The sequence below is a fragment of the Thamnophis elegans genome, chromosome 4, assembly GCF_009769535.1.
Source record: "Thamnophis elegans isolate rThaEle1 chromosome 4, rThaEle1.pri, whole genome shotgun sequence".
Taxonomy (NCBI): Eukaryota; Metazoa; Chordata; class Lepidosauria; order Squamata; family Colubridae; genus Thamnophis; species Thamnophis elegans.
Window position 1 is genome coordinate 124,873,163 of NC_045544.1, and position 26,624 is coordinate 124,899,786.

The 26,624-nt window shown below is 43.8% G+C and overlaps 1 protein-coding gene across 1 annotated transcript in view; it reads left to right on the forward strand.

Moving 5' to 3' along the window:
• The window catches only part of CLIP2 (CAP-Gly domain containing linker protein 2), a 77,285-nt gene that overhangs the window by 11,730 nt on the left and 38,931 nt on the right, over window positions 1-26,624 (forward strand). Inside the window, 3 exon segments of the mRNA XM_032216568.1 lie at window positions 2,714-3,258; window positions 17,553-17,618; window positions 17,620-17,678. Coding sequence (XP_032072459.1) covers window positions 2,714-3,258; window positions 17,553-17,618; window positions 17,620-17,678 — 670 coding nt within the window.

A 26,624-nucleotide genomic window follows, 5' to 3' on the forward strand; every position in this document is an offset into this window, starting at 1 on the left:
GCAGAACCAGTAGTAAAAAAAATGAATTTTACCACTGGTTTAATACTAAATCATAGCATCCATTTTATATACTTCCCACAAATGCATCTATGCTCGGGGTAGAATGAAGCATTCAAGTCACTGAATTTAGGCCGTTTTCCTCTAAGACTCATACCAATAATTTAAAGCTAAATCAGACACCTACCAGATTGTGAGCACTTCCAGATATTAATCACAATAGTCAATGACAGATGAAATCTCATGCACTCTGCAGCAAGATGTTGTGGCTTTCTCTTAGTCAGAATATCAACCAGTTATTCTACCCATGCCTGGGCACTTAATATGCTATACACACACACACACACACACACACACACACACACACACACAGACAGACAGACAGACACAGACAGACAGACAGACACACACACACACAGAGTATTTATTGAATTTTCTCTTTCTTGTCCATCTGTCATTCTGCTTTATACTAAACTTCACCCTTCCTCGTCTGATTGCTTTACCTTCTGTTTCTGTTGCAATTCTATTCCCTTCATTTATTTCTTCTTTTTTCTTGAATCTTCCAGAAATGTCAAGATTTTTCCAAAGAAATAGATAGGTCCTTCCTATTTTTCAATGTCTCCACTTTGGCTGCCAATACAGTGGCCCTCACCGCATATTTACAAGGGTGTCAGGCCTGGAAGCCATCTTTTGCATTGGGCCTTCAGGCCTGCCACATTCAATACTGTGGGGAAATGGGAGGGGGGGATTATATGAAGTATGGAAGATATATAGTCAAAATAACATTCCTTTCTCAGAGAGTCAAGGTCACTCTACCCTGTACCTGGAGTGGCGTGACTGGGAGGCATCTCCAGTTGGGACGGTGCCTGATTGGGCCATGTGATGGACATGTGGGTGCTGGGCAGGGATTTGGACTTTCATTTGGGTGGGGAAAACCTGGAAGTTTTCAGATTCTGGGTTTTCCAGATGTGCATATATGGATATCTCTAATAAGAGATTCTAATTGAGGAACTTTGAGTCTTCTTTCATTGGGGGTGTAACTTGGAACCCCGACAAAGGGCTCTTATACTTGCTGCTTCTAACTAGATTCCCAATCAACCTAGTCTCCCTACAAGATGTTGGGCCAGTTTCTCTTCCCTCTTTCTCTCTCCTAACTTTGCCTAATTCATAGGATTATTTCTGAAAGTAAAAATATAACATGCCAGCCAGTTGTTACTTTATGTTTTCTGTAGAAATGACTTCATCATCATCACGCTCATGGTTACCGTTGATACGGGAGATGTCCAATCTCCTCATCGATTTTCCTCAGCTTGGTGTCCCCAGATGTGGTGGGATTACAACACTGAGCATTCAGAGACATCTGGAAGGCTCTGTTACTTGCAAAATGAGTGCCTTATAAATGAAATAGATTTCCGTCTTCAGAGGGCTCACATATCCCTTGGCTTTCCAGTCTCGATGTGTTTGAGGGGGGGGGGAAACCCCTTAATGTTTGTTGTGCTTCTATCCATATGTGTTTCCCCCTCCTCCTTTTTCCAGATAACCATGGAAACAGGGCAGCCTTCTTGCATTTCTGCTCCTCCTGACAGCTGGCTGCCTTGGCACAAGCCTGTAACTAGATTAAGTATCAAATTCTGCAACCAGTGGGAAAGAGAAAAAAAGTGAACAAACGCCATTCAAGCTGCCATAACCCTTCATCTTTTCAGATGGCGAAGTGTTTTCCGACCACATGCTGCCAGCTGCAAACTGAAACTTAAAAAGGGCAGCTGTGGTTTTAAATCACTTCTCTGATACTTGATGAGCTGAAAGTTCATTAAAGACCAGTTGGTACCATTTGGAGCGTAACACACGTTGCTCTCCAGGCTCTTTGCTTTTATTTAAATGGAGGGACATATCGGGCTTCTTGAAGCTCCTTTGTAGAACTGGAGAAAACCATGGTTGAAGTTAGCAATGGAAGACCCAAGTTTGTTAAATGTTCAGAAAGCTTTGGGAAATGAAGTCTCTCCTAAAAAGAGAACCATCTGTGTATGTTCTGTGAACCTTCACAGGAATCAAACACAGACAGATCAGTATCGGGGTGCTAGGAGGCTTATTCTGAACCTCCAGTTCATCTAAAGGAGCTTCTCCTAGTAGATGATACACTATATTGCCAAAAGTATTTGCTCACCCATCCACATAATCAGACTCAGTTGTGAGCGAATACTTTTTGCAATATAGTGTAGAACTGGGTGGGCCTACTCAGATGTTGCTAAGCTAATTTCCAGTAGGCACAACCAGTTTGATCTGTTAGAACATCAGAGGAGCTCTACTTATAAAAGCATAGACTTATCTAGTCTAGCATTCTTTTTCTCAAGTGGCCAACCAGATGCTCCAAGCTGGGCTTAACTTCTCCAGTGGGTCCATTGAAGTAAAGTAATTTAACTAATTGAATTTATGATCATGTGCTTGCCACTTCAGCAAAGGGACCTTCTTGCTCCTTCTCCTGCATGGGATCCTCAACAACTCTTCCAGCATCTGGTCATGAAATCCAGCATGGATTAGTGCATACAAGCAAAAATCTTTTTTTTTTCATTTAGCCTTTAATCCTTGAGAATAATGACTTGTTTCTCTTCTGCTGCTTGTATTGGAACTTAACTGTTCAAAGTCCAGGGTCTTGTCTCTTGTGAAGACTTTGTTTGTCCTGGCAGATCTCTCCTCATTCTTTGCTTCTTCTTTACAGGATCACCTCTTCACAAACAGGCTTCCACATCTTCCACAGGTGCCTCCGAGAAGCTGCCAGGGTCAAAAATTGCTGAGGTGGGCGATGACTTCCTGGGGGACTTTGTGATGGGTGAACGTGTTTGGGTGAATGGAGTGAAGCCAGGCATAATCCAGTATTTGGGAGAGACCCAGTTTGCCCCCGGCCAGTGGGCAGGAGTTGTTCTAGATGACCCAGTTGGGAAGAACGATGGTTCTGTCGGCGGAGTGCGTTACTTTGAATGCCAGCCACTCCAGGGGATCTTCACGAGGCCTTCCAAGTTGACCCGCCAACCCACGACGGAAGGTTCAGGAAGCGATGCTCATTCTGTGGAGTCTCTGACCGCTCAGAACTTGTCCTTGCACTCCGGGACTTCCACCCCACCTCTTTCCACTCGCGTCATTCCTCTGCGCGAGAGTGTTCTCAACAACACCATGAAGACTGGAAATGAATCTGGTTCCAACCTCTCAGACAGCGGATCGGTGAAAAAAGGGGATAAAGACTTCAGACTTGGGGACCGTGTCCTTGTAAGTTCCTTTTTAGTATTTCTTGAATGACTGATATTTTAGTTCTGGGGGCGTAATATTTTTGAATGGGAAAAGTTGATTAGGATTTTTTTTTGACGGTTGTTCCCGATTTCCTTTGGAAATTCACTGTTGGCACAAGGGGAAAGAGAGGCAAACCCCCTCATCCTTGAAGACATAAAAGACACGGTTTCCGTGTGTTAAAAAATAGTATGAATAATGAGGTGGCATGTGTTGAGAAAGGATGTACTTTGAGGGCATAAACATTATTTCTGGTTTTCCTTCCCCCGAATAATTACTTGTTAATTGATGAGATATGTTGCCTTACATTCACTAAGAATATATTACTTGTATGCTGTTGAAAATTATTTCTTAAAATATTTCGCTGCTGCTTCCCATTTTAAAATAATCTCAACACGTTTTGCAATAAAATAGTAAGATAAAACAGCATGTGATAAATGTGAGCATTAAAACAGTGGGTAGAATATATAGAGAACAAACAGCTGTATCTATAAGTTAGGATATGCAAATATTATTTATATATACATTTGGGTATTTTTGGCAGGGCCTCCCTTGGTTTCTGAGTGCTGCATGATGGCAGATAGATTCTTCCATGAGCAAATTTCCTGTGTCTTCCCCCAGGGAGACCTTAGATTCGCTATAAGCAAGTCAGCCATGCAGTAAGACTTGCCTATATGGTGGAGTGATGGACTCGGAAACATTCTCACAGACATGTGAGGATGGTTTTCAAAAGTTTATGTGCAAGATTTCAGGTTCAGCCCCACAGACTATGAAAAAGATCTTGAGGAGCAAAGTTGGAAAGGGACTGATGCTAGATAAGTTGAGATGCCAGATATCTTTGCATGTTTATGGAGTAGGCCCGTGATGGCGAACCTATGACACGCGTGCCCAAAGTAGCACATGAAGCCATGTGGCCCGGCACGGGCGGCCTTGGCTGTTTGTCTTCCGGGTTTCTGGTGCGCACACCTGCATGACGATCAGCTGTCCGCACATACAGCAGTGCTGAAAACTGGTGTGCGTGCATGCCAGTCAGCTGATTGTTGGGTGCTCATGCGCGCTAGAACCTGGAAGTTTGGCTTTTCCGGAGCGTGGCCCCGACGAGCGCACAAACGACGTTTCCATGCACTCTTTTCGGCGCTCGGTGCCAAACAGGTTCACCATCATTGGAGTAGTCTCTTTCAACATCATGTCCCAAACTCATCACAGCATTTTTTCCAGGCAGGAGAGAGAAAAATCCAGAGCAAAAATTCTGGTTTGCTCGTCGGTTAGAATGCAATATTGCAGGCTAACTCTGCCTACAGCCAGGAGTTCGATCAGGACTGGCTCAATTCAGCTTTCTGAGGTTGGTAAAACGAGGACCCAGATTGTTGGGGGCAAGATGCTGACTCTGTAAACCGCTTAGAAAGTGCTGTCAAGCACTGTGGAGCGGTTCACAAGTCTAAGTGCTATTGCCATTTACTATGATGTATATGATATCATTCTAAATTGCCTCCTAGCCCACTTTTTGATCTATGAAATTGGAAACTGGATTGCACACTTCAGAGGGCCATGCCTACACAATAAAAAAAAGGCAGAAATGAGACTGTATGGCTGCTTGTTTAAGCAGCCGCCTTCATGCTGATTAGGACAAGTCCTGCAAATGGCTGTAGCAGCAATTGTTCTTCCTATGGGGAGAAAAAACAGTTGTTCCTTTGACAATGGAGCCCTTTTTCTTTTTATTCTGATCTTTTCTTTAGTTTGTATTACTTCCTTTAATCTTTTTAATTGTAATGTTTAATCAAATTACTATTTAAAAATGGAGCAGTACCAGGCTGAGCAATCTGTAGACCTTAGCAAATTTCAGAAGTGGGATAAACTTTTGGCTCATTGAGTAGCAGAATAAATCAGGCAGAGACTAACTTGATGATAATAAGTGTGTTTTTATAATCTAATAATATATTTTAACTCATCTTTTTAATGTATATTTTGATCAACCAAAAAATAAAAGATGAAGAAAATTAAACAGTAGAGAAATATGCCTCATGTATATGTCATTTGAAACAATAATTTCAGGTCTAAAAAAACCTGGCAGAAATTATTAATACTCCTCTCTTCACACAAAAGATGATGGCTTATTTGGGCAAACCAGTGTTTATTAAACAATAAAGCAGGCTGATGGGCTACATGGATTTGCATAAAGCCAGAATCTCGATTTCAAGTGTGATGATTTCTTTTTTGTTCCTGACAAGAGAAATATATATGTGGTGTGAGCCTCCATATAGTGTTGGTCTACGTTCAGGGGTGGGATTGAAAAATGTTAGCAACCGGTTCTCTGCCCAATTGCTGGGTGGACGTGGCCATGGTGGACATGGCCTACTTGGCTTCCTTCACCACAGGGGAGGGGGTCATTTTCATCCTCCCCAGGCTCCAGAGATTTTCTTCGAGCCTCCAGGAGGCCAAAAATGGAGGTCCTCCGGAGACCAGAAACAGGCCCGTTTTCGGACTTCTGGGAGCCCATTTTTCGCCCTCCCAGAGCCTCCGTGCAGGCCCTACACTCACCTGGCATGATGAAAGGGCCGTGTGGAGACTCCTGGGAGGGGAGGAGTGGGCGGGGCCAGCCAGTTAAAATTAACACCTGGTTCGACTGAACCGGTGCGAACTGGCTGAATCCCACCCTTGTCTACGTTCACTCTGCAGATGTCAGGATGAAATGAATGTAAAATAAAAATGAAGTCAGATGGAGCAGGGAGCCAGGCAATATCAAGGAAAGAATTTGTAGGCATCTTAGTCCTCTATTGCCCTTCCTCTATTTTGTGGGCTGAGGCTACAACACCCTTTTATGATTGATAAGGAGTCTTTGCTTATATAGGTAGTCCTCGACTTACTAAAGTTCACTTAACGACCATTCAAAGTTACAAACGGATTGAAAAAAAAAGAGATTTATGATCATTTTTCACACGACCCTTACAGCGCCCCCATAGTCACATGATCAAAATTCAGATGCTTGGCAATTGACTCATATTTACGATGGTTGCAGTGTCCCGGGGTCATGTGATCACCTTTTCTGACCTTCTGACAAGCAAAGTCAATGGGGAAGTCGGATTCACTTAATAACGTGTTACTAACCTAACAGCTGCAGATTCAGCTAACAACTGTGGCAATCAAGGTCATAAAATGGGGCAAAACTCGCTTAACAAATTTCTCACTTAGCAACAAAAAATCTGGGCTAAATTGTGGTCATAAGTCAAGGACTACCTGTATATTACAGATAACTCAGAGATTGATATTAGATTCAGATTTACTTTCTGGCCAGTTTTTGCTCTGTAAATTATAATCTGTATAGACTTACAGATAAGCCCACCCGTGGATAACCAGACCCTCCAATTGTGAACCAAAAAAACAAGAAAATGTGCCACTCACAACACCTGCAATTTTCATGGTATTTGGTTCAAAATTGGAGGGTCTGTTTATCTACAGTTAGAAATGTGCACAGTTCTATACAGTAGATATATAAGTAGCTCTTGATTTACAATCACAACTGGAACCAGAATTTCTGTTTACTGAGCAAAAGGCAGTTATTAAGTCTCAACCCAATTTTATGATCTTTTTTGCCACGGTTCATAAGTGACTCATTGCAGTCGCTAAGTGAATTGTGCAGTCATTCAGCGAATCCAGCTTCCTCCATTGACTTGGCTTGTTGGAAGCCAACTGGGAAGGTTGTCAATGGCCATCAGGATGCTGCAACCGTTGTAATTACATCCCAGTTGCCAAGCATTTTGATCATGTGACCGTAGGGATACTGCAGTGGTACTTTGGGGACAGGTCGAAAGTCACTTTTTCAGTGCCGTTGTAACACTTGCTAAACAAATGGCTGTTAAATCAAAGATTAGGTGTACAGGGGAACTATTACTTTATCTACTTGTGGATAAGCTCAACCACAGATAAGCCGAATCCAATTTGAGGGATATATTTTGGCACTTTAGATTCTTGGTTCATCTGCGAGTACAGGTATTCCTCGACTCACGACCACAACCGAGCCCCAAATTTCTGTTGTTAAGTGAGACAGTTGTTAAGTAACCTTTCCCCCCATTTTGTGACTTCTCTTGCCACTGTTGTTAAGTGAATCACTGCAGTTGTTAAGCTAGTAACACAATTGCTAAGTGAATCTGGGTTCCCCGTTGACTTCGCTTGTCAGAAGGTCGCAAAAAGTTGATCACATGACCTCGGGATATTGCAAGCATCCTAAATATGAGTCAGAACTTTGATCACGTGTCTATGGGGATGCTTGCAATGGTCGTAAGTGTGAAAAACAGAAGTCACTTTTTTTCAGTGCCATTGTAACTTTGAACAAAATGAACTGTTGTAAGTCAAGGACTTCCCATATATACGGTTTCTCTCCTGTGAAGAGGACATCCCTTGACATGAAGGCATTTGATGAATGTACAGTAGGCTATAAATTTAGCTCTTAAGACGGTCTGAAGGAAGGATAGCGAAGATCTGAATCAGTCATTTCGCAATCTGCTCCTGGATTCATTCATTCATTCATTTTCTTTCTTTCTTTCTTTCTTTCTTTCTTTCTTTCTTTCTTTCTTTCTTCCTTCCTTCCTTCCTTCCTTCCTTCCTTCCTTCCTTCCTTCCTTCCTTCCTTTCTTTTTTTCTTTCTCCCTCTCTCTTGATACAGAACAAGGCACCCTAAGAAATGTAGATGTTCCTATTATGGATTATTTATCCGTTTGGTTTTTTTTTAAATTTTGGTTCTGGTTTTCTGTTCTCCACTTTCAAATCCTTTATGGTCCTAGCCAACTTTTTCATTTCTAATTAGGGAGTGTTAGGAGAGTTTGTTTCAAAATATACATTAGGAAAGAGACAGCTGAAGCTTCCAAAAATCGTGGAAACTAATGCGTTGCTCTGCGTTAATTCCACTTACCCTGGCTTTTCTCTCACGAAAAAGCCTCTCGTAGTACTTGAAGTATAGAACTTCCATGTGCCAAAGCAGTAATATTTAGAAAATAGAATTGAAGATAAAATGAGACAAATAAATTGTTGCCTGTTTATAAATTTATCGAGGGAATTTTCTGTTGGAAGGAATGCAAAATAATAGACGTGTAATTCAAATATTGTATTCTGTAATTAAAGATTCAACATACAAACGGATCTGAACAAGTTCCTGAGAAACAAAGAAGCCATTGTGATGTCACCCAGAGGCTGAGGAAAGCCTCCGTAAATGTAAAACAGGCAAGCAATGTAACTTTTTTAAGAACTGTGGCATAATTTGAAAATTGCAGAGGAAGTGCAGATGTTATGACTGACTCTTAATTTAGGCCACATGTCTTTATCTTCCAATCTTCCTGCTAGTTGGTTCGCCCCGTTCTCTGGAAAGCCCTTAAAAAGGATTCTGTCTTAATTGTTTGTTTTTTAATTCATCCCATTTCCACCCAGCCCATCTCACCTGATTCTGTGCAGTTTACAATACAACAAATGCCATAATATAAAACATAAATAAGATCAAAAACAGAATTAGAAAAGGGAAGATGAAATTATTTTTAAAAGCTTTAAAAAGTTAAAAAGGCAGAGAAAAACATTGGCAATCCTCTCCAGGGGTGCATAATCCCCTTCTAAATGTACATCTCTTTCCACTTTAGATTTTTAACCACTATACTTTGTAAATGTTATTTTTAACGTCCCTTCTGTTGCTAATCTTGAACTATGCACGTTTACATAGTTAAAATTATCCGCTGCTCTCTAATTACGGTAGGAGACAGCAGCTGGCTGTTTTAAGAAGCCATGAAGTTTCCAGAGCCATACGCTTGGGACATGGGAATTATTTATTTATTTTATTTATTACTAAAATTTATATTGCCGCCTATTCGCCTATGGCGACTTACAGAATATAAAAACCACATCTAAAAACAGTAAAACTAATAAATCAAGTAAATTGATGTAATAAAATCACCTCCCACCCCAGCAACAGCCGATCACACGAGCCATTTAATGGGCTCACTCCATCCCGCTCTGGGTTCCCCAGGCTCGCTGGCAGAACCAGGTCTTCAGCGCCTTCTGGAAGAGTGTCAGAGTGGGGGCCAGTCTAATCTCTGGGGGGAAGATGTTCCAGAGAGAGGGAGTCACCACGCAGAAGGCCCTTCTTCTGGGTCCCACCAGGTGTATCTCCCTCGAGGATGGGACCCTCAGCATTCCTCCCCCCCCCCCCTGCTCTGATGGGTCGGGTAGATGTGAACGGCAAGAAACGGTCCCTCTCTTTTATGAAGGAAACTCAAGCAGAAATCAATGGGATTGTGAATGCAAATTTGGATATCTTGTGTATTAAACTTTTTTGTGTGTGGAAATAGAGTGCAGAAAACAGTCTCCAGCTTTTTAATGCTTTCCAATACTTCTTTAAAAATCTTACCTGCAACTTCTTTCAGGTTTCTTTTTACATGCATGGAGATTTTATTAAGAAAATAAGATCATAATTACTTTGGAGTTGCCTGAGTTCAAAGCTTGGAATCATCTTACAAGTGAGGCTTTTAGCTTTATAGCTCTCCTTTTTGGATACTAAAGAAAGTCCTCCACTAAAATTTATTTTTATTTGTTTGTTTGTTTGTATCCTGCCTTTATTATTTTTACAAATAATTCAAGACAGTGAATATATTCAACACAACTTTTTCCTCCTCCTACAATAATCCCCATAACAATCCTGTGAGGCAGTGGTGGGATTCAATTTTTTTACTATCGGTTCTGTGGGTGTGGCTTGATGGGCATGGCATCACTTGGTGGGTGTGGCTTGGTGAGCATGGCAGGGGAAGAATACTGTTAAATCTCCATTCCCTCCCCGCTCCAGGGGAAGGTTACTGCAAAATCCCCATTTCCTCCTGATCAGCTGGGACTTGGGAAGCAGATAATAGATGAGGGCGGGGCCAGTCACAGGTAGTATTTACCGGTTCTCTGAGCTACTCAAAATTTCCGCTACTGGTTCTCCAGAACTGGTCAGAATCTGCTGAATTACCACCTCTGCTGTGAGGTGAGTTGGGCTGAGTGACTGGCTCAAAGACACCCACCTGGCTTTCACGGCTAAGACGGGACTAGAACTCACAATCTCCTACTTTCTATTCTGGTATCCCTTTAATTGGGACCAGAATTTCCACTGCTAAGCAAAGCAGTTGTCTAAGTGATTTGTGTTTGATTTTAAGAACTTTTTTGTCACAGTTGCTAAGTACATCATGCAGTTATTAAGCCCATTGACTTTTCTTGTCAAAAGCTACTGGGAAGATCACAGATGGTGATCATAGAACCTTGGAATGGGGCAACAGTGCTGGTTAGCAAGTGCCCCAAATTTTGATCATGCAACTATGGGGATGCTGCAACAGTTCTAATTGCAAGGATCACTTTTTTCAGGGCTGTTATAACTTCGGTCACTACACAAATGGCTGTAAGTCAAGGACTCCCTATTTTTGTCAGTTGATGTTTTGTTTTGTTTTAAAGCCATTAGTTAGAACAAGGATGCCACAGGTTGGGTCTATGTCACCCAGGGTGATCTACAGCAGAGGTGGATTCCTACCGGTTCAGGGGAACTGATAGTGGTAATTTGGCCTGGGTCGCAGAACTGGTAGCAATCTAGGCTGGCCACGCCCCTGAACTGGTTCCTTGGTTTCTGCTGCTGTTGCCGGCATGTTTTTTATTAATATTTCATGGTCTTTGTGCATAACAATTTGCAGTGAACTTGTGCACGTGAGCGCAGCGAAGCAAACTGGTACCATCGCAGGTAGGAACCCACCCCTGATCTACAGGTGCTGAATTCCCACACAAAATGAAGCCATGGTGTGCATAATCAAGAATATGCCATATCCCAGTATGACTGGGATCATACAGTATGCTAACCTTTAAACTGGAGTATATAAACCACAGTGCCTGGGTTGATAAAACATGCAAAGCTTAAACCAAGGAACCAAGTTGTGGCATAAAGCTGTGAAGCACACTTTTGTGTTACATTGAGTTCTGAGACACTTTTAATGCTCACCTCTGGTGAAGGATCTCTAGAAATGAACTTCTAGAGTAGGGGTGTCAAATTCAAGGCCCGTGGGCCAGATCTGGCCCATGATGTGGTTAGATCTGGTCTGCAGAGCTATCCTGGAAACAGCAAATGACCATCCCCAGGCATGAAATCCTCTTACCTTCGCTACTGGTTTGGAACTGGGAGCGCGCGCTCGCGTGCGGAGTTTCTGTGCATGTGCAGAGCATCCATGATGATGTCTGGATGGGTGGGTGGAGCCTCCCACCACTGCCACTACCGGTTTGTCCGAACCAGGGCGAACCGGCAGAATACCACCTCTGACCAGCCCCTGGCACCTCAGCCCCAGCCCAGGCCATCCATGTGCTAATCTACAACTTGGTGGCAGCCATTCAGGCCGGAAAAATATTGAGATCTGCGGGACCACCCTGGAGTCAGCGAAGGGTCGCCCTGCCCCCTGTGTGGAGATAATGGATCCCCAGCCCTACCCAGGCCACCACAAGCGCCCCCAGACCTCAATGACATTGAGCTGGCCACCCCCATGCAGCCATGGCCACTAAGTCGGCTGCCGAGATCAACCACAACCCTGATGCGGCCCTCAATGAAGTCGAGTTTGACACCCCTGTTCTAAAGGGAAAAGCCAGTGAATTGCCACTCTAAAGCAAATACACAGCAGTGCTTGTAATTGATGGTTAATAACAGGCAATGCAGGGTGCATCTTTCAGTACTCACCATTGTTTTCCTATAGTTCTGAACAGGTTGTTGCTTTCTATATGACCATTTTGGAATAAAAACAAAAGGGGTTGATTTACATTGCACTTCATTGAGTGTGGGTGGTCTTGGAGCAGTGACAGCGTCACAGTGATGAGACAGGATAATTTAAGCTTTTGCTCTCAGAGGTATTATTTTCTTGTTGCTGGAGAGATGCAGTCTCTGTTTGAGCTGCCTTTGAAGTCTCTTGAAGACTTAACTCTAGTCTTTTACTGGGGCATACTGGGGAGTGGGAGGAGAGAAGGAGGACCCAGATTCTAAAGCCTGCATTAGGCTGGGTTCAGAAGAAACATTTCATGTTTTTGCTTTTGTTTACAATGTTGGTTTCGCTTATTGTTTAAGGCAGGTGGAGCATATTTATGGATTTGAAATGATCTGGAGTTACTGCAGAGAAGGAGAAGGGCTTAGACATTGTTCTTAAGTCCTTAAGCCTAAGACATTTGGAAATGTAGGTAGTCCTCGGTTTATGCCCATTCATTTAGAGACAGTTCAAAATTATGGCAGTGCTGTAAAGGACTTACAAACTGACATCGAATTTCCAGCCATTGCAGTGTTCTGCAGTTATGTATTCACAATTCAGGTGCTTGGGAACCACAATTATAGCATTGCAAGGAGCTACATTATGTGATCCCCATTTGCAGGTCACCCCCGTAGATTTCCCTCCCCCCGCACACACACATTTTCTCCCAAGGAGCCCATTGTAAAATATGAGACCCCAGGATCTTGTACTCCAAAGCAGCCTCTGCCCCTCCACTCAACAGTGGCCTTCCCTGGCTTTCTCGAAGCTATTGCCGGCCTCCCCATGTTCCCTAGCACCTGCCTGCAGAACACCTTAAGCCCTGCACACCTGTGTTCTTTACCGGAGGCACCCACCTTTTCCCACCTGCGGATTCTGCAGTTATGATGGCAGCTGGGGTTGCTGTCGCTAAGTGAGTTAATCACATAATGTCGTACTTTACGAACACATTGCTTAATTGTGCAATCCCAGGCCCAAAAGCAATTGTAACCTGAGGACTACCTCTGTAGCCGTAAGACAGTGATGGCAAAACTTTTTGGCACTGAGTGCCCAAGCCAGAATACGCATGCATGTGTGCATGCCAGAGTGCCATAAACCCAGAGACCAACTGACTAGTGCGCATGTGCTTGCCAGCCAGCTGGTCTTCGGGTTTCCAGCATGCGCGCCAGCCAGCTCGTCTTCGTGCATGCCAGAGGACTGGAAACCCGAAGACCAGCTGGCCGGCACGCACATATGCCCTGGTTTTTTTACAGTTTTTCAGGGCCAAAACAGCTTGAAAAATGGCCTGGAAAATAGCCTGGAAAAAGGCCCAAAACCAGCCTGAAAATGCCCCCCAAAATGACCTGAAAATGTCCCCAAAACGATCTGTTTTTTGGCAATTTTTCAGGCCATTTTCCAGCGCTCCGGTGCCCGCAAAGACCAACTGCCAACAGCACACATGACCACAGAGAGGGCTCTGCGTGCCATAGGTTCACCATCACAGCCCTAAGATTTCCCAGTATTAACCAGGTCTGTCCATGTTTAGTTTTCTGAGATCAGCCAAAACTGGCAGGTACTGCAACGTGTCATCACTCATCTGTGTAATAGTCTATTCACTCAACAGAGACAGATTGTACAGACTGTAGAATGTGACTGATAAACAAGAGACTTGAATCTTCGGAAAGGTTAAAGCCACCCAGATGGTGTCAATACCTTGAAATAAGCATCGTTGTATAAAAAGAACTGAGAAAATGAGAGGGAATGCATAGAGACTTGAATGATTTTGAAAACAATATGACACAAAATTCAGAGTGTCTATGGAGATTCTCAATCATCCAGGCCAGGGCTGGATGATTTTTCTTTCAAGGGGAAACCGGACTTTCTGGTTTTTTTCTTTGAAGGCATTTCGCTTCTTCATCCAAGAAGCTTCTTCAGCTCTGAAGAAGCTTCTTGGATGAGAAACAAAATGTCTTCAAAGAAAAAAACAGAAAGCTTAATTGCCTCTTTCGGGGGGGGGGGGCCCTTTTGGGACAACATTCAGAGTGTTTGCTGGCCCACTTTAATAAATTGTTAATAAAATGTGACTTAGAAACTGAACATGTAAATCATTTTGTACGATTAAATGGATCCAGAATTTAGATACAACTAGAAAACCCTCTGATCCTTTGGGTCATCCTTTTGAGATAGTTCCTTACAGACTGACCACCGGCAGGCAACAAATCAGTGGGAAGGGGAATGACTTTCAACTTCTTGCTGTTTTTTTGCAATGCACTTTGCTGGTGGAAATCAGACCGGGAGCATTGAAAGTCATAATCACATGACCTTAGCTGACTGCAGAACGCAGTAGTGTTGCAGCACCAGTGGTGGGATTCAAAATTGTTTACGACTGGTTCTGCAGGCGTGGCTTGGTGGGTGTGTGTGTGGCTTGGTGGACATGGCTTGGTGAGCATGGCAGGGGAAGGATACTGGCAAAATCCCTATTCTTTCCCCACCCCACTAACCTGCTTTCCAGGCTCCGTTCTCCTGTTCAGGCCAACAAAAGAAGATCATCTTGGGAGGCAGAGGGGGTGCGGCCAGCCTATTTGTTGGTTCTCCAAACTACTCAAAATTTCTGCTACTGGTTCTCCAGAACTTGTCAGTACTGGCTGAATACCACCTTTGTGCAGCACCTACAAGTTTTGCAAATAGAACTTTTCTGAATCCTTGAAATTTCCAATTCCACTGATTCCAGATTTTAGGTTCATTCCTTAAGTTAGCCCATTCCAGGTTCTTTGCTTCAAAACTGTTGCCCTGTGATGCACTATTTTGGGTAATTGAAAGTTACAGACAGGCGAGACAGTTTTAGTTGTATATAGATAATTGATACGCAATGGACGAAAAAACATTACATTCACTATTATTACAAGATATTTGGTTGCTGATACATCGGTACTGATTGCTATAATGGAAATTCATTCTCTAAAAATCATTTGGAAATGTATGATCTTGTTGGACCTACTTTTTCATATTTGATTGGAGTGTGTTGTAAACAATTTTGTGAAAATTTATACTAGAATGAAACAAATTCTAACTGAAGATTTTGTTAAATATACTAAACTTTATTAAATTTCACCCCAACTATATAAACGAACATTGAACATAGTACTGCTGCAGATATTCTATTTCTTATTGGAAAGTACGTGTTGTTCTCGTCGGTAGTTGAATGGCTAATTAGGTTTTGGCAGAGTAGACCACACTGATGTATAAAATAAGTTTGTATTTCAAAAAATAATCTGACACAATGGGAGACCATTTTGGATTATAATTCTATAAATGGGCTTGAGGCACACCCAAAATTGGTTTCTCTTAGTATTAAGTCTTAAAATGATAACTTTTCTAGATTTGCTAGGTGAGAATAATTTCAGGTACTGGATAGAATTTACTGTAGCCTTTAATCTATTTTATGATTTATACTGTGTTGATTATTGCTGCGTTATTCATATATTAAATGGATTCAAGAACAATCTGCAATTTCAGCACAATATAATATATAGAGTTTACTTCATTTAATGAATATTGAAACTTGTTAATCTAATTCTAGGATGCTTGATAAATTAGGTTCTAAAGTGAAAGCCATCCATTGGCTGGGATTTCTGCAACCTTATCCAATTCCATTCCATAAATCTAGTTAAAGTTAATTCTAGGAGAATCTGCTATCAGCTGAATCAGCTACTAAGACAGTTATAGACACCACTTGCCAAATAATAATACGTATATATTCATGAATAAGCAAGAATTTTAGGTGAGAAGTATACCAAAAAGACTGGGTTTCGCTATCATGGACCAGCAGTGGATGGTTAGACTGAAAAAGGAGAGAATTGAGATGTTCAATGTTCCAAGAGAGCATGCGCCCATTTGGATGGCCTTAAAAGGAATAGATTTATGATATATCTTATGATTTATTTTTATCACTTGTTGTGTGTTGTACACGGAGAGCTTATGCACTGGAGACAAATTCCTTGAGTGTCCATCACACTTGGCCAATAAGGAGTTTCTACTCTACTCGATTCTACTCTTTCTACCCTTTCTTAATGGCGAACAGTTTATCAGTGTTGAAGACTCACAGTTACCTCTAGGTTGGAGACAGCATGCCTAGTGGGAAGAAAGGAAATGCTCCATCTCTCTTCTTAGGCACCTTGGATACCTGGTTACCCCGGTGCAGAAACAAACTGTTGGACTAAGGCGAGCTCTGGTCTGATTCTACAGAGTTATTCCATATTCTCCATAATGGTGGAGATAGCATCCAGGAATGGGTTTACTCCGTCTGTCATCTAATTGGATTGAGTCGCAAGCTGTGACGACATGCTCCTCTGCTAGCTCCTCCCAGCTTTTAGACTCAGTCTATCTTAGGACAAGACGTGGGTTTATTGTCTCCTCCATTCCTGGATACTTCTCATTGACTTTAAACAACATTAAAACAGAAGAAGAGGTTTAACTTGGAGGCTGGCTACCCATTAAAATCAGATAGAAGCAACCTCCCAAGCAAAGAGGGCTTCAGCCCAATCCTGCTGAGGTCCATGAGACGGGCAGTTCAGCTGAGATTCGACAGCCGACAGGAGTGGTGTAATATAATATTGAAGTGTCAGATAGCTGAACATAATTGTCTTGTGAAGAGTTTTTGGACACTTGAAAGACTGCGTATTTTGTGAATATTCAGTTTGACTAATAAAAATATTGCTTTAATACAGATTTTAAGTACATTACTTCTCTTTGTAACCTGCCTGATAAGCATTTCTGCATCACTTGGAGGCTTGCACTCTTCAAAATGTTACTTGTCTTTGTTTTACTTTATGGCAAATACTGTTATTTACAGGTAGGCCTTGACTTATGTTTACAATTGGGACCAGAATTTCCATTGCTAGTGAGTATGCCTCATTGTTGAGTGAGTATGCCTAATTTTATGACTCTTTTTGTTGTTAAGTAATAAACTGCAATTGTTAAGTGAATCGTGCATCACTCTGGCTCCCACGATTGCTGGTCAGAAACCCCCTGGGAAGGTCACAATGATGATCACGTGACCCCAAGATGCTGCAACCATGGTCTACATCAGGGGGTCTCCAACCTTGGCAACTTTAAGACCTTGTGGACTTCATCTCCCTTTGCTGGCTGAGGAATTCTGGGAATTGAAGTCCACAGTCCTTACAGTTGCCAAGGTTGGAGACCCCTGGTCTACAACCTAATTGACAAAGGTCCAAATTGTAGTCACAGACCATGGGATGCCGCAAAGGTCATAAGTGTGAGGACCTGTTGCAGGTCCCTTTTCACTCTGCGTTTGAACTGAACAGTTGCTGAACGAATGGCCATGAGTCAAGGACTACCTGTATTCTTCCTGGCCTCACCGTTTTTTGGGAACTGAAAAATGACTGTTTTTAATCTTGCTATTAATTGCTGTCCCCTAGTCTCAATGTGTGTGTTTACTTTGTGTGTGATTTTAAAATATATATTTATATATTTTTTAAAAATTCTTTCCATCAAATGATTTAACAGGTTGGTGGAACAAAAACTGGCGTGGTGCGCTATGTAGGGGAGACGGATTTCGCCAAAGGGGAATGGTTGTGGTGTGGAGTTGGATGAACCTCTGGGAAAGAACGATGGAGCTGTTGCTGGAACAAGGTACCTGTAGACACTTTTGGAATAATTTAGGCCACCAAGTCCAGGGATGGGATTCAGCCAGTTCGGACTGGTTCAAGTGAACCAGTAGTTCGGGCAATGAGTTGGCCCTGCCCACCCGCCCCTGTTCTATTCCGTCCTATGTTTCCTTTGTTTGAAGCCTGGCTGATTGGCGCGGCAGAGCAGATTGCCGCGTCTCAGCTGTTTTACTCACCGGGGCTGCAAGAAAAGGAAGATTTAGGGCTGATTTCAAATGCAATGTGCGCGCGCAAAGCACACCGGTTGTTACACCGGTTGAATTCCACCCACTGACCAAGCCCAACTTTCTGCTCAGTGCAGACTTCCATTGAATACATCTCTGGTGAATGTCTGCCCAGCCCTGGGTTAAATCAACATCCGATAAGACCCCCTACTTCTCTTTGGGGGAATGAACTGCACTGAAAAATCCACTTTCTGATTGTTGGGTCAAGGTTTTTTTCTAACTTTCTTCCAGACTTCATTCTAAAAGTTAACTGGTTATGTTGTCCCTTGAACCTGTGAAAGGTCAGAAGATGCATGCTTTCTTCAGAGCATACAGGGATGCCTTGTTATATCTCCCCATCCATCTGTTCTCAAGGTCCGATGGCTGAATCCCCTCATTGTTTTCCTTGTCAGGCTTGATTTTCCTCCTAAGATACTGTCTGAGCACGGATGAATGCCTGTCACCTGATTTAATGTGAGGCATCCTTGAGCAGGTGTTGACACTGCAGTATGCAGGAGAATCGGTTAAGGATCTGACACATATTCTGCCTTTCCATAATTTGAAATAATTGAGATTTGAAATGTTCGTTCTTGGAACAGTGCAAAACATTGCGTGCATTACTTGTCCTTATGCACACTGTCAGTGTTCTTGGGTGGTCTACAACCAAAGAAAAATAGCTAGAGAGAAAGAAGTGAAGGATGCCGACAACTGCTTAGAAGATGGTTGGGAGATGGTGAGATATGATAGTGTGGTAGGGGAGAGAGAGAACAAAATATACTGCCTTCGTCTTGTTTTGCTTAGCCAAAACAGGAAACCACTAAGGTCTTCTAACCTTTGGTTCTAATGAACCATGGGTGGCCTGAAATAAATTGGTAGATCCCCAGATCATGTTGTCTTGTTTTGGGTTAAAAAACACACACACACATTTTCCTCAGTTGAAGTGTAAATGGTCCCAGACTTATGACCACAACTAAGCCCAAAATTTCTGTTACTAAGCAAGGATATATCATTTGCTTTCGCGCCTAAATAATCAGTCTTCGCTTTGCTACGCTTCTGATCATTTATAATTAGTAAAAGTACACTTGATTTCTATCAATGGAGTCTCGTGTTTTCTTTTCTAATTATTCAATGGAGGAGTGCTGACAGCAAGTGAGTTTTGCCCCACTTTGCTCACGCCCCATGAACCGTGGTGGCTCAGAGGTTAGAGTGCAGTACTGCAGGCTGCTTCTGCCGGCCGCCTGCAATTTGGCAGTTCGATCTCACCAGGCTCAAGGTTGACTCGCCTTCCATCCTTCCGAGGTGGGTAAAATGAGGACCCAGATTGTTGGGGGGCAATAGGCTGACTCTGTAAACACTTAAAGAGAGCTATAAAAGCACTGTAAATCGGGATATAATCTAAGTGCTGTTGCTATTTTCCTATCTTTTTTTTACCATATTTGTTAAGCGAATCACTGTGGGTGTTGTCCATATTCATGTCAGAAGCTCCTAGAAAGCTAACCAAGGGTTCTTCTCAGCTGAAATGATTTGCTGTGATACCACCATTGCCCAGGGGACACCCAATTGCTAAAAATAATGCCGTCTTCAAGGAGTTCCTTTCATGCTCCCCGGGCATTAAATGAATCATTTGTTAAGCAAATCTGGATTCCTCATTGATTTCGCATGTCAGAAGCCAGCTGGGAAGGTTACAGATGGTGATCACATGACCTCCAGACACTGCAACTGTCATAAGTACATGCCAGTTGCCAAGAACCCAAATTTTAATCCTAGGTCTATGGGGATGCTGCAATGGTCGTAGGTGTGAAAAACGGTCATAAGTCACTTTTTTTCAGTGCCATTGTATCTTGGAAAAGTTACTAAACAAATGAATGTTGTAAGTCAATAGATCCCTGTAAATCTATAGTTCTTTTTGTTTTTATTTCGCACGAAGCCCTGATGTAACAGGTGCTTCTAGCCACAGCGGAAAATCAACGGGGTATCCGGTTTCTTGGCACTCAGCACTACACAGTAGCTATCCATGGCTGTCACCCAACTACACCCACAAGAGCAGAGGACACTCATCAGAGAGATACACTTTGAGATACACTTTGACCTCAGCCGGCATGGATGCATCAGTCAGTTCCTTGTTTTTGTTCTTCCCTTATACTAGTAACTTTCTGGAGCCTTTCAAGGGCAGCAGGAGTAGATTTTGTAGACTGAGTCAAATTGCAAATTAAAGTCTGTGATAACGAGGAGGTTATGCTTATGAATCTTGGGAGTTGCACTGTTTGTGGCTTGCCAGCGGCCAGTGGAGCTGGCAACAGATTCGGACAGTGAGGAGGTTGGGGAGGAAGAGGGTCAGTCCCTGGAGTCTGGGGAAGGCTCTGATGAGGGCTCTGTGTCAGAGGCAGAGCGGGGGCCAGAGCCGTATGCCAGTTATCAGCTGCCTTCAGAGTCGGACATCAGTGAGGCAGATAGCAATAGCAGTAGGACTTATATACGCTTCATAGGGCTTTCAGCCCTCTCTAAGCGGTGTACAGAGAGTCAGCATATTGCCCCCCAACAATCTGGGTCCTCATTTTACCCACCTCGGAAGGATAGAAGCTGAGTCACCCTGAGCAGGTGAGATTTGGAACCGCTGAAACTGCTGATCTAGCAGTAGCCTGCAGTGCTGCATTTAACCACTGCGCACCTTGGCTCACAGCTGGAGCCTGTTCCCAGTGTGCGCATGTGCAGAGTTGCCAGACAAAGGGAACAACTAAAGAACAGGGGTCGACCTGGGAGTAAGGCCACAGGTGGATGATGAATGGCCCCTCCAGAGGAAATAGGAGTGAAGGGGAGTGGAATTTGCAGGAGACAATTAGTTTGCTTAATTGGTTCATACCTCTCTGAGACTCCTTGCCAGTTTTGCAGATATCGGCCTGGCAGTTCTCCAAGCCAGATGAGGTCTGTGGCTGTAAATCCTCCCTTGAACGACTTTGCTGGATGTGAATGAGCAGAATTCACAGTAAATTAATAAAGGGGGTTTGTCAGGACCAGGAGTTTGCTTCATGCTCTTGTCCGAACACAAACATGCTCAAGACTGCTCTGTTGATTGCTATGTCATTATGTGGTATGGAAGACCAAGGGGAGGGCTTGGCAGGGAAATGGCTTTGCCACTGAAACCCACCACCTTTTTTTTTTTGACATCTTGTTGAAAGCATCCAGAGAAGTGTTTTTGTATTTATTTGGAAAAGGCAGGTGGAAGCTGTGGATTGCAGCTGGCCCTTCCCCTCAGCATGGCAGACTTTTCCTTCAGCTTTCAATGCTAATGCTTGAGCAATTCCTCCTCTATGGAGGCAGACAGTTTTGGGACAGCTGCCAGCTCTCTGGTGTGCTTGTGGGTGTCCACAAATTAGAAGCAATGTTCTGGAACAGCTGCTCACATCTGGGCAAATGACTTGGCAGGACTATAAAAACCTTCCCTTGCTTTTTCACTACTTGCTGCCACATCTTATTACTGGCAATTCTCCCCGCCCTCCCACCCTCGGTCCCTCCACTTTTCTGCAGCTTGCATTGATTTTCATTCTCTTTTGGGGGGAAAAGCTGCCATTGGTTTTCCCTTCTGGCCAAGAAATGCAAGAGCAGCTCTATTCCTTTTGAAAATCTTTGGCTTTCCCAATCTCCATCTTCTATAATTTTGGATGACTACAGCACCCATCACTCCTAGACTGCCCATTGGCTGTCCTACTGAGGATAACGGGAATGAAAAGTCCCTTATCAGAAAACCCTACCCTGTTTTCCCTGAAATAAGAACCTCCTCAATAATCAGCCCAATCGGGCTTTTGAGCTCATGCACTAAAATAAGCTCTCCTTCGAAAATAAGCCCTCCCTGAAAATATTGCAATATGGCAGCAGCCATGAGGTGACCACACTCGCCGCCTCCTGCACTTCAAAATAATAAGACCTCCCCCGGAAATAAGGCCAAGCACTTATTTTGGGAGTCAAAAGAAAATAAGATCCTGTCTTATTTTCAGGGAAACATGGTAGATGTTGAAAGACTGGCTAGTACCATGATTGTGAACCTATGGCATGCGTGCCACAGGTGGCACGCAGAGCCATTTGTTAGGCCACGTGAGGCATTGCCCTGTCAGCTCCAGTGTACATGCGCATGCTGGCCAGCTAACTTCAGCCTTCATTTTCAGTGATTTTTTGCCCTCCAGAGACTTCCCTGAAGCCTCCAGAGGGAGAAAACAGCCGGCGCCCAAACCATATTTTCCCTGAAAATAAGACCGGATCTTGTTTTCTTTTGACTCCCCAAATAAGTGCTTGGCCTTATTCCGGGGAGGTCTTATTATTTTGAAGTGCAGGAGGCGGCGAGGTGGGTCACCTCATGGCTGCTGCCATATTGCATATTTTCAGGGAGGGCTTATTTTTCAAAGGAGAGCTTATTTTAGTGCATGAGCTCAAAAGCCTTTATTGGGCTGATTAGTAGCAATAGCAGTTAGACTTATATAACCGTTTCATAGGGCTTTCGGCCCTCTCTAAGCGGTTTACAGAGTCAGCCTATTGCCCCCACAGTCTGGGTCCTCATGTTCACCCACCTCGGAAGGATGGAAAGGCTGAGTCAACCTTGAGCCGGTGAGATTAGAACCGCTGAACTGCAGATAACAGTCAGCTGAAGTGGCCTGCAGTATTGCACCCTAACCACTGCGCCACCTCGGCTCTATTATCGGGGAGGTCTTATTTCAGGGAACAGGGCAGTGTTTTCTGATAATGGGACTTTTCATTCCCGTTATCCTCAGTTAGGACAGCCAATGGGCAGTCTAGGAGTGATGGGAAACTGTAGTCATCCAAAATTATAGAAGAATGGAGATTTGGAAAACCAAAGATTTCAAAAGGATAGAGCTGCTCTTGCATTTCTTGGCCAGAAGGCAAAACAATGGCAGCTTTCCCCCCCCCCCAAAAAAGAGAATGAAAATTAAGGCAAGGTGCAGAAAAGTGGACGGACCTGAGGGTGGGAGGGCGCCTCTGGGAGGGCGGGGGAGGCCATTTGCACACATACCCCCAAGCTCCTAGAATGCCTCTGGAGCTGGAGAGAGCAAAAAATAGGTCCACCATCACGCAACAAAAGCAGGGGGGGGGAGAGCGGGGGTCACGCATGCATGCATGGGGGTGGGGTAGCGTGCGCATGTTCAGGGGGGTCACGCACATAGAATTATGGGGTAGCACACCTGCACACAACTCTCCTAGGTCCTGTCCCCCCCTTTTTGGTACACAATGGCAAAAAGATTAGCCATCACTGGGCTAGTATATTGTTGGGTAAGAATAGGAGTTGGGGGAAGGGGGGAAGGTAGGGAGGGACAGAGGGAGAGAGAGCCAAAGCTAAATTACATAGGCAAAGATGTTATCATACAGTATCATTGTTTATTAATACAGGCAGTAGTTCTTCACTTGCAACCACAATTGCAATTGGAATTTCTGTTGCTAAGCGATGTGGCCACAAGCCCAATGTCAGGAGATTGCATTGCTTAGGGGTAGCAATCTGGCACTCTCTGTCGCCATTGTTAACAGGATGCCATTATTAATCGAAATCCACCCCATCCAAGCAATTCTGGCCTTGACCCTCTCAGCCCTCGGCCTCAGGTCGTCCCAGGTAAGAGACTCCCCTCCCCTTCATCTGCCCACAATTGCCTGTTCACTCCCATCTCTGCCCATTGGGCTGACCCGCATCTTGTTTTGAGGGATTGGAAAGCAGACCCCCAATCCCACAGCTGTGGGACTGTCTGTCATGCCGTGGCTGAAGTGCTTTGGGGTTTCACCATCCCAGCAACTTCCTCTTCCTCCTTGGTCGGTCTGTGGACAAAGACATTGGGGAACCCCTTGGAAGTCCAGATGGACTGAAGATTATCCACGGTTAAGGGAGTGTGTTATATGAAGGAGATGCCTTTACGAGCAGCTACAAAACCTGGAACTTTTGCTGGTTCTGCCCATGAGGATTTGGACCAGTGATGCAAGCAGCATATGCTGTTAGCAATGTACAGAAAGTGTTCCAGAACTGGGTCCTTAATTTAACAACACAGATTTTGGTTGATTTTTATTGTATTTTTTATTTTTTTAAATACAATAATACAAACTTAGTAAATACAAAAAAAAGAAAGAACGAAAAGGGGGACAAAAAAAAATTATTATAGTGCACTCCCACCCTTATATTTCTTCATCTATAACAACTAAAAGATATACAATATATTTCAATTGTGCCCTTATACCCTCCAAAACAACATATATTTTTGAATAGGTTTATTCGCTTTGCCTTCCACCAGCACTGATTTTATAAAAAAACCCATATTTCATTATAATTATTTACTTTAATCATCCCTTTTTAAAATTTAATTTCTGTCGTTAATTTATCGTTTGTTGCCATCCTCCAAATTTCATTATACCCTCATTTCTTTGAATACAGATTTTGTTATTAAGCCACAGCCATCCTTGGAAATTTCAGCCACCCCCAATCCTTCCAGCAGAGTGGAGCAAAACTGCCATGTCCCAGGAAGCTCAACACTGCAGGGCAAGCTGTTTTGTCCCAGGAAGCTTCAAGAGTTCAGTTCACAGCTACCCTACCCTGGGAAGCTTCCAACAGTGAGGCACAAAACTGCAGAATTTGCAAAAGTGGCCCCCGTGGAGTCCTTCTCGCCCTTGGCATCCGGCATCCCCCAGATAACCTTCGCGGTCGTCTTGCTCCCGCTGCTGATGAGTTGTGCCTATCCTGCCCCTCTGCGAGGCAACTGTTTTTGGTCATGTGAGCCATCTTCCCCAAGTCCAGCTAGAATGATGTGCTATTGGAAGCATAGAGGGAGTGGCTCAGTGGCTAAGAGCGCTGAGCTTGTCAATCAGAAAAGTCAGCAGTTCGAATCCCTAGTGAGTGAACTCCTTTACTTGTCCCAGCTTCTGCCAACCTAGCAGTTCGAAAGCATGTAAAAATGCAAGTAGAAAATAGGAACCACCTTTGGGGGGAAGGTAACAGCGTCCGTGCGCCTTTGGCTTTTAGTTATGCTGGCCACATGACCACGGAGACGTCTTTGGACAGCACTGGCCTTTGGCTTTGAAACGGAGATGAGCACCGCCTCCTAGAGTCGGGAACGATGAGCACATATTGTCAGCACTCCTTCATTGGATAATCAGGAAAGAAAACCACAAGACTCCACTGATAGAAATCAAGTGTACTTTTACTAATTATAAATGAACAGAAGCTAGCAAAGCGAGACTGATTATTTAGGCGCGAAAGCAAATGATATATAGAATAACCCATTCCCACCCCTTGGCATCCCAGTCACAGTCCAATCATAATTCTCCAAGGGTCAGGTGCGAGATAACTTTGAAAGGCATCACCAAGATGGAATGTCGGTGCCGTTGGCCTGGCGGAAACTCCGCATGCGCAGTAAGACAGGCAGCAGAACTCCAGAATCTTCCTCCAGCACAATTAGTATTCCCCTCCCAATACCATGCCCCCCCCCCCGTTTCAATGGCAGCCGAAGCAGCAAAGCAAAGCAGAGGCTGACACATACGTGCGAGGGTAACCTTTATCTTTTACCATTTATTTGAAGCATGGTGTGAGTGGCCTTGGGAATAAGGCCTGATTGTGGCCAGCAGCTGCTTCACATAGATTCAGGCTGGGCATGCAATGGAAGGAAGACGCCAAAGGTCAGCAGGTTCTATGGAGACCCATAGGGGCAGTAGGGGGGGCAGCTGGCCTCTGCATTTTGATGTGGGGTTGCTGGCCATGGTGTTAGGATTGAGGCACTAGTTCTCAGTTTCCAGCACTGGGCTGAAGTAGAGGCGTAGGGGTAGTGGTGGCAGTTGACTGAGACTGCTGAAGTCCTTGTTCTCTTCTTCAGTCCCAGCCCTTTGCGGTCATCCAGGAATGCTGCTGTGCAGAGTGGCCCAACATCTACAGATGTGGGGGAGATAGGTGGCAGGGAAGTGCAGAAGTACCCCTGCAGTCATAAGTGTGGGCAAGTTGCTGGAGCAACCTTAATTGTAATCAGAATTGTAGCTGGGGTGCTAAAACTGCTATAATTTAGGGCACCTGTCCTAATTCCTTTTGCATCGTCCCGCCATAACTTCAAACCGTCACTGAACAAATGGTTGTACGTCGAGGACCAATTACATTACAACTTTATACATTTTAAGGTTGCCATTATTATTTTTAAAAATATAGGTAGTCCTCGACTTAACAACCATTCATTTAGTGGCAGTTTGACGTTATAATGACACTGAAAAAAATGACTTATGACTGTTTTTCACACTTACACCGTTGCAGCATCCCCATAGATAAAAATAAAAGGGCACTTGGCAACTGGCATATGACAATTGCATTGTCCTGGGATCCGGGGGGGGTGATGGGTTGCTCCCGGAATTACTGCCTATTCGGTGGACGCAAAAATTTGTGCGGGCGCTTCGCTCAAACACATGCATTTGCACAAAAATAGGTCTGCTTATGCGCAAAATGTTAAAAAAAAGGAAAAAAATTTAAATTTGTGCAATTACAATTGTTCTGTGCATGCGCAGAACCAAAAATCAAAATGGTGGCCCATAGGAGGCTTGGGCAGGCCTGGTGTCGATGTTGGTTCCAGCGACCCAGGCCGCCAAACCATTACCAGTTCAGCCGAATCGGTTCAAACCAGTCCGAACCGATAGGAACCTACTTCTGCTGGGATCACACGAGCACTATTTGTAACCTTCCCAGCTGGCCT